This window comes from Oncorhynchus gorbuscha, linkage group LG10 (genome assembly GCF_021184085.1).
Source record: "Oncorhynchus gorbuscha isolate QuinsamMale2020 ecotype Even-year linkage group LG10, OgorEven_v1.0, whole genome shotgun sequence".
In the NCBI taxonomy this organism is placed as follows: domain Eukaryota; kingdom Metazoa; phylum Chordata; class Actinopteri; order Salmoniformes; family Salmonidae; genus Oncorhynchus; species Oncorhynchus gorbuscha.
The window spans coordinates 70,488,914-70,497,925 of record NC_060182.1 but is presented as its reverse complement, the minus strand read 5'-3'; the positions used below and the strand labels follow the sequence as shown (position 1 = coordinate 70,497,925).

The 9,012-nt window shown below is 42.7% G+C and overlaps 1 protein-coding gene across 2 annotated transcripts in view; it reads left to right on the top strand.

The window, feature by feature from the left end:
* Nucleotides 1-2,487: 2,487 nt before the first annotated feature.
* The window catches only part of LOC124046456 (intraflagellar transport protein 43 homolog A), a 29,826-nt gene continuing 23,301 nt past the window's right edge, over nt 2,488-9,012 (top strand). The window contains exons 1-3 of one of the 2 annotated variants that reach the window (XM_046366843.1): nt 2,488-2,617; nt 2,908-3,012; nt 3,163-3,174. In XM_046366843.1, the coding sequence (XP_046222799.1) occupies nt 2,573-2,617; nt 2,908-3,012; nt 3,163-3,174 (162 nt within the window). In that variant the 5' untranslated portion in view covers nt 2,488-2,572. The remainder of the gene's footprint in view (nt 2,618-2,907; nt 3,013-3,162; nt 3,175-9,012) is intronic. The other variant, XM_046366844.1, reaches the window with a different exon arrangement.

Here is a 9,012-nt window from a genome sequence, read left to right as displayed (position 1 = left end):
TGTTTTTTGATAATAAAATAAATCATGAACACTTTTCACGCTGCAGCTTTGGTCCACTCCTTCCGACGACAGGCGTTACAACTAAACTATAAATCTTATTTTGTTAAGGTAAGTAAAAGTAGGGTACAGTTAAAACCAAATCGGGAAAAAACTATTTTTAGTACACAAAAAGTTTTCCCACCTCACAAGAGCATCTGTCCCCCTTTTTTTCTCTCCCTAGCAACAACAGAAAAAACTCCACGAAGCCCACTGCCCACCACTCATATAGTACACACCCTTCACATGAACAGAATCTGTCCCAACATATCTAAGTTACAGTACATAATAATTTAACCAACATAGACCCAACAGCGAAGGCTGTAGTAAAACATAGAGCTTATGAAATTAAACAAATCTGGTTATACAGTGGGGCAAAAAAGTATTTAGTCAGCCACCAATTGTGCAAGTTCTCCCACTTAAAAAGATGAGAGAGGCCTGTCATTTTCATCATAGGTACACTTCAACTATGACAGACAAAATGAGAATAGAAACAATACAAAGTATTAAGATAAACTTTTGTTATTGACCAAATACTTATTTTCCACCATACATTTGCAAAAAAATTCATTAAAAATCCTACAATGTGATTTTCTGGATTTTTTTTCTCATTTTGTCTGTCATAGTTGAAGTGTACCTATGATTAAAATTACAGGCCTCTCTCATCTTTTTAAGTGGGAGAACTGTCTCCGAGTTGAAGATTATCGTCCATTTCCCCATGCCACTGGCCGGTCCGGACGGAGGAGGTGGAAATCCAGGACGATGTTGGAATCAACTCTCCTCTGGACCATACCCCTCCCAGTCCACCAGGTTCTGGAGCCAACCCTCACAACGTTGGGAGTCCAGGAGGGACCTGACGACATAGGCAGGGCTCCCATTGATATCCAGGGGAGGTGGAGGGGTGTCGCAGGGGACGGCACCAGCCATAGTGCCGGAAGACCTGCTGGAACAGTGCCTCAGCGACCTGCAGAGCGGTAGGGAGACCAGAGAAAGGGTTAAAACATCAGGATTTAGAGAATCTGTCCACAACAACCATGATAGTAGTGAAACCATCAGAAGAGGGTAGATCAGTGACGAAATCAACGGACAGATGAGACCCAAGCCGCTGAGGCACGGGAAGGGGAAGGAGTTTCCCTGCTGGAGCGTGCCGGGAAGATTTAGTTTGGCCATATACGGAGCAGGTGTTGACATATTGAGCGATGTGCGGGTGATACCTGAAATCCAGCGACGAGAGATGTTTGTGCCCAGGTCAACAGCCCATTCCTTATCCCCATAGCCTAGTGAATGTCCACATCTATGTCCCAAAGCATGGGGGCAACCACTCGGGAGGGCGGTATAATTGGTGCACTCAGTACAGGAACTTCTCCCGAATTGTAGAGACTGGACAGGGCATCGGCTTTGATGTTCCTTGAACCCGGGCGATATGACAAGGTGAAGTCGAATCTAGTGAAGAAATGGGCTCACCTTTCTTGACGCGGGTTCAGCCGCCTCGCTGTCCGTATGTACTTCAGGTTCCGATGGTCGTGAGGATGAGAAATGGGTCCTTAGTGCCTTCCAGCCAGTGTCTCCACGCCTCTAATGCAAACTTCACCACCAAGAGCTCCCAATCGATGACATCATAGTTCCTCTCTGCAGGAGACCATTTTTTTAGTAGTATGCACATGGATACAATTCTGTGGGTTACCCTGACATAGAGACATGACGGCCCCTATGCCCAATTCTGAAGTGGCCACCTCCACCACAAAGGGCAGTGTAGGATCTGGGTGTTTCAGTAACCTTCACTTTCACTGTTACTTACACTGTACTTGAGTAATTTTCTATTAATTGAGTAATTTTCTATTAAGGTATCTTTACTTTTACTCATGTATGACAATTATGTACTTTTTTCCACCACTGGCATCTAGTGCAGTTGCTAGGGGATTTGTGAACTGCAAAACTGGGATTGTGATGCAGAACAATGGGCTGGAAATAGAACTTTCAGAATAAGAGTTGTTAAATAAATTTAAAAAACTAATAGGTGTGAAAAAGTCCCTAAAAAACATTGGCAAGTAGCAGGGAGATAAGGTAATATTATGAAACTGGGCACCATGGCAGAGGCAATTAACTAGTTTTATATATATATTTAAAAATATGTTTCCAGCCTAGATGTAGGCTACAGAAAATGTCCTCAAAAGTAAAATAAAAGTTATACTATAGGTAATCTGAAGTTACACAGGAGTAGAAATACCCCCTATCACTGTTATGCTAATGAGGCGTCTGTAGGTAGGGTTATAATGACATTTTGTCTGATGTGTCTCTGTCTATTGGCCACTTCTACCTAATGATGGGTAGCCTCAGCATCTACCAGACCAGAGTTTTTGAAAGTTTTGGATGTAGCTCCATCATGTAATTGTGGCTTGCCTCTAACGTCACGCTCCCTGCCACTCGAGCATGGACTACTTACGCCACTCCCCCTTATTGGTGTCACCATGGAGATGGTTGCGGTGTGACGCTCCTGGTCCCCAGGAAGTAGCTCCATCTGTAAACGCACGGGGAAATGGACGATAATCTTCAACTCGGAGACAGTGGAGTTGTAAAGAATGTAAGTGATTTACGATTTCAACTTGTACACAGAGTCTTTACATAATAAGTAACGTTAGTAATGTTTAGAATGTCATTGAACTTGAATTATGGTTTCTCTCTTGTCGAGGCAGCCTTTTCCAGGCAGCTACTTAGCTAGCTAACGCGTTAGCATTGCCATCCAGCTAACTAAACACCGCTTTACAGCACTTGTGTGATAAAGTTAATATTCAACTAATGCTTCAGAGTTACGACCGTGTTCATGTCATTTTATGATAGCTTTTAGTGACTCTAATTATGATATTCACTCAGGTTGCAAAGTTAGGTCGACGGGCTCGCCAGGCTGCAGAGCAAACATCTTCAATGGAGGAGTCTCGACACGTCAGAAAATCCTCTTCTTCTACGTCGATGGGAGAGGTAGCTATGATTTATGATTGACTATCAGTGTTGCTTGTAATGTTTTATTTACCTAAAACCAAATATCATATATTACTTGTCATGGCCATTAACGTCACTGCATACACCTCACCTAAATACATGTGAATCATTTCTTATGCATGAACCAAGGAAGAGGAAGAGGTATTGTATGAGGGCACTTAAGTAATGATATGGCTTGGCAGTATTCATTTTATAACCCTACAGAGTAACTTTATACCACAAGAACATATACTGTACCCTCATAGATTGAATCCATACACATTACATATGATTTGAATGTAGGCATTCTACATTCTAACTCAGCTGTCACTGGGTACCTCACACTGTGGTATTAAGTTACTTCATGTTGTGTTCAAGAGATGTACTGCTCTATTCTGCTTTATAGATGTAGGCATATTAGAGTACAGTTGTTCCTTTGGATACTGCTACTTTTATGTAAAATGAGTTTGAAGTGGATCCTGCACAGTGGTATCGTGCTATTATTATTTTTAGACGAGGGAGCACAAAAAAAAGTAAGTGATGTCATCATTTCCTCAGTTTGTACCGACAGATGTAGCCAATTGAATAGCCTATCATTATAGAATATCTATAAAATTGATCCTCCAATTGAAACATCTGCATATGTTCACACATACAGTATTGTCAAAAAAAAAAAAGTTAATACTCTCAAACACCAAATTAGGCATATGCTACCTCGTTTCAAAATAGGCCATCATCACTGTCAATCATGAATGATAGTTCTTCATATTCCCAGTTTCATGGGAATGTGCATTTACGTCTTCTTGAATTACGGTTTCGTGAGCGAATTAGAGCACATGGTGTTAACAAGCTATTAGCCTTTCTTGTATTTCGTTTCAATCAAAGCATATATCCTGCTGAGTGGCACACTCTGTTGAGTTTTGGCGCTTGATCTTTTTTTGGGACCATTCATCTTCAGCTAACAATGTTTTTAGTGTAACAGTAACGTTGTAGGCCTACAATGCTATGGTATTATATTCAGTTCTGTAATGTAAAACGCTAATGAATCATTATGTAATCTTGCAAAACATTGAGTAAGCTTTGATCTACTAAACAAGCACCATTGTGAGAAGTGATCATTAAGCAATAAGGCCTGACGAGGTGTGGTATATGTTCAATATACCACGGCTAAGGTTTGTTCTTAGGCACGGTGCAACGTGGAGACACAGCCCTTAGCCGTGGTATATTGGCCATATACCACAAACCCAAGAGGTGCCTTATTGCTATTATAAACTGGTTACCAACATAATTAGAGCAGTAAAAATAAATGTTTTGTCATACCCGTAGTATGTCTGATACAGTGGCTTGTGAAAGTATTCACCCCCCTTGGAATTGTTCATATTTTGTTTCCTTACAACCTTGAATTAAAATGAATTTTTGGGGTGTTTGTATCTTTTGATTTACACAACCTGACTACCACTTTGAAGGTGCAAAATATTTTTTATAGTGAAACAAACAAGAAATTGAGCGTGCATAACTATTCATCCCCCAAAGTCAATACTTTGTAGAGCCACCTTTTGCAGCAATTACAGCTGCAAGTCTCTTGGGGGTATGTCTTTATAAGATTGGCACATCTAGCCACTGGGATTTTTGCCCATTCTTCAATGAAAAACTGGGTTCCGCTGGTGTACAGCAATCTTTAAGTCATACCACAGATTCTCAATTAGATTGAGATCTGGGCTTTGACTAGGCCATTCAAAGACATTTAAATGTTCCCCTTAAACCACTCGAGTGTTGCTTTAGCAGTATTCTTAGGATCATTGTCCTGCTGGAAGGTGAACCTCTGTCCAAGTCTCAAATCTCTGGAAGACTGAAACAGGTTTCCCTCAAGAATTTCCCGGTATTTAACGGCATCCATCATTCCTTCAATTATGACCAGTTTCCCAATTCCTGCAGATGAAAAACATATTTTTTTTTCCTTTATTTAACCAGGTAGGCTAGTTGAGAACAAGTTCTCATTTACAACTGCGACCAGGCCAAGATAAAACAAAACAGTTCAACACATACAACAACACAGAGTTACACATAGAATAAACAGAGTCAATAATACAGTAGGAAAAATCTATATACAGTGTGTGCAAATTAGGTAGGATAAGGGAGGTAAGGCAATAAATAGGCCATGGTGGTGAAGTAATTACAATATAGCAATTAAACACTGGAATGGTAGATGTGCAAAGATGAATGTGCAAGTAGAGTTACTGGGGTTCCAAGGAGCAAAATAAATAATAACAGTATGGGGATGAGGTAGTTGGATGGGCTATTTACAGATGTGCTATGTGCAGTGATCTGTGAGCTGCTCTGACAGCTGGTGCTTAAAGCTAATGAGGGAAATATGAGTCTCCAGCTTTAGTGACTTTTGCAGCACGTTCCAGTCGTTGGAAGCAGAGAACTTGAAGGAAAGGCGGCCAAAGGAGGAATTGGCTTTGGGGTGACCAGTGAGCTATACCTGCTGGAGCGCGTGCTGCTATGGTGACCAGTGAGCTGAGTTACGGCTGGGCTTTACCTAGCAGAGACTTTTAGATGATCTGGAGCCAGTGGGTTTGGCGACGAGTATGAAGTGAGGGCCAGCCAACGAGAGTGCACAGCAGTGGTGGGTAGTATATGGGGCTTTGGGGACAAAACGGATGGCACTGTGATAGACTGCATCCAATTTGTAGAGTAAAGTGTTGGAGGCTATTTTGTAAATGACATTGCCGAAGTTGAGGATCGGTAGGACAGTCCGTTTTATGAGGGTGTGTTTGGCAGCATGAGTGATTTTTCTGGATCAAACGCGTCAAATAAATGGACATTTGGATATATATGGATGGAATTAATCGAACAAAAGGACCAGTTATGATGTTTATGGGACATATTGGAGTGCCAATGAAAGAAGCTCGTCAAAGGTAATGCATGTTTTATATTTTATTTCTATGTTTTGTGTAGCGCCTGCAGGGTTGAAATATGCTACCCTCTGTTTACTATTGTGTTATCATCAGATAATAGCTTCTTATGCTTTTGCCAAAAAGCCTTTTTAAAATCTGACATGTTGGCTGGATTCACAACGAGTGTAGCTTTAATTGAGTATCTTACATGTGTGATTTCATGAAAGTTTGATTTTTATATCCTTTTTTAAAAAATTTGCCGCGCTGCATTTTCCCTGTTTTTTTCCCAAGAAGGACACAACTGTCCGATATACCATAAGAAGTTAACACAGTGTCCAAAGAAGGGCCAGAGGTATACAGAATGGTGTCATCTGCGTAGAGGTGAATCAGAGAATCACCAGCAGCAAGAGCGACATCATTGATGGATACAGAGAAGAGAGTCGACCTGAGAATTTAACCCTGTGGCACCCCCATAGAGACTGCCTGCCAGAGGTCCGGACAACAGGCCCTCCGATTTGACACACGAAACTCTATCAGAGAAGTAGTTGGTAAAGCAGGCAAGGCAATCATTTGAGAAACCAAGGCTGTTGAGTCTGCCGATAAGAATGTGGTGATTGACCGAGTAGGAAGCCATGGCCAGGTCGATGAATACGGCTGCACAGTAATGTCTCTTATCGATGGCGGTTATGATATCGTTTAGGACCTTGAGTGTGGCTGATGTGCACCCGTGACCAGCTCTGAAACCAGATTGCATTGCGGGGAAGGTATGGTGGGATTCGAAATGGTTGGTAATCTGTTTGTTAACTTGGCTTTCGAAGACCATAGAAAGGCAGGGTAGGACGCATATAGGTCTGTAGCAGTTTGGGTCTAGAGTGTCTGCACCTTTTGAAGAGGGGGATGACTGTGGCAGCTTTCCAATCTTTGGTAATCTCAGACGATACGAAAAAGAGGTTGAACAGGCTAGTAATAGGGGTTGCAACATTTTCGGCAGATAATTTTAGTAAGAGAGAATCCAGATTGTCTAGCACGGCTGATTTGTAGGGGTCAAGATTTTGCCGCTCTTTCAGAACACCAGCTATCTGGATTTGGGTGAAGGAGAAATGGGGGAGTCTTGGGTGAGTTGCTGTGGGGGGTGCAGGGCTGTTGACTGGGGTAGGGGTAGCCAGGTGGAAAGCATGGCCAGCCGTAGAAAAATGCTTCTTGAAATTCTCAATTATAGTGGATTTATCGGTGGTGACAGTGTTTCCTAGCCTCAGTTGAGTTTGTGCTACAGGATGCACATTTCTGCTTGAAAACCTAGCCTTAGCATTCCCAACTGCCTGTGTATATTGGTTCCTAACTCCCCTGAAAAGTTGCATATCACAGGGGCTATTCGATGCTAATGCAGAACGCCACAGGATGTTTTTGTGCTGGTCAAGGGCAGTCAGGTCTGGAGAGAACCAAGGTCTATCTATATCTGTTCCTTGTCCTACATTTTTTTGAATGGGGCATGCTTATTGAAGATGGTGAGGAAGGCAATTTTAAAGAATAACCAGGTATCCTCTACTGACGGGATGAGGTAAATATCCTTCCAGGATACCTGGGCCAGGTCAATTAGAAAGGCCTGCTCGCTGAAGTGTTTTAGGGAGCATTTGACAGTGATGAGGGGTGGTCGTTTGACCGCAGACCCGTTATGGATGCAGGCAATGAGGCAGTGATCACTGAGATCTTGGTTGAAAACAGCAGAGGGGTATTTAGAGGGCAAGTTGGTTAGGATGATATCTATGAGGGTGCCCGTGTTTACAGATTTGGGGTTGTACCTGGTGGGTTCATTGGTAATTTGTGTGAGATTAAGGGCATCAAGCTTAGATTGTAGGATGGCCGTGATGTTAAGCATGTCCCAGTTTAGGTCACCTTGCAGCACGAGCTCTGAAGATAGATGGGGGGCAATCAATTCACATATGGTGTCCAGGGCACAGCTGAGGGCAGAGGGTGGTCTGTAGCAAGCGGAAAAGGTGAGAGACTTGTTTCTGGAAAGGTGGATTTTTAAAAGTAGAAGCTCAAATTGTTTGTGTACAGACCTGGATAGTAAGACAGAACTCTGTAGGCTATCTCTGCAGTAGATTGCAACACTGCCCCCTTTGGCAGTTCTATCTTGTCGGAAAATGTTATAGTTAGGGATGGAAATTTCAGGGGTTTTGGTGGTCTTCCTAAGCCAGAAACAGACATGGCAAGGACATCCGGGTTGGCAGAGTGTGCTAAAGCAGTGACTAAAACAAACTTAGGGAGGAGGCTTCTAATGTTAACATGCATGAAACCAAGGCTTTTACGGTTACAGAAGTCAACAAATGAGAGCTAGGCACTGTAGGAGTGGAGCTAGGCACTGCGGGGCCTGGATTATATGGGGCGGCAGGGTAGCCTAGTGGTTAGAGCGTTGGACTAGTAACCGGAAGGTTTCAAGTTAAAACCCCCGAGCTGACAAGGTACAAATCTGTCGTTCTGCCCCTGAACAGGCAGTTAACCCACTGTTCCTAGGCCGTCATTGAAAATAAGAATTTGTTCTTAACTGACTTGCCTAGTTAAATAAAGGTAAAATAAAAAACCTCTACATCACCAGAGGAACAGAGGAGGAGTAGGATAATGGTACAGCTAAAGGCTATCAGAACTGGTCGTCTATTACGTTTGGAACAGAGAGCAAAGGGAGCAGGTTTCTGGCTGCGATAGAAACATCTCCACAGCTTGATGCTGCCACCACCATGCTTCACCGTGGGGATGATGTTCTCGGGGTGATGAGAGGTGTTGGGTTTACGCCAGACATAGCATTTTCCTTCATGGCCAAAAAGCTCAATTTTAGTCTCATCTGATCAGAGTACCTTCTTCCATATGTTTGGGGAGTTTCCCACATGCCTTGTGGCGAACACCAAACATGTTTGCTTATTTTTTTTCTTTAAGCAATGGCTTTTTTCTGACCACTCTTCCCTAAAACCCAGCTCTGTCGAGTGTACGGCTTAAAGTGGTCATATGGACAGATTCTCCAATCTCCGCTGTGGAGCTTTGCAGCTCCTCCAGGGTTATCTTTGGTCTCTTTGTTTCCTCTCTGATTAATGCCCTCCTTGCCTGG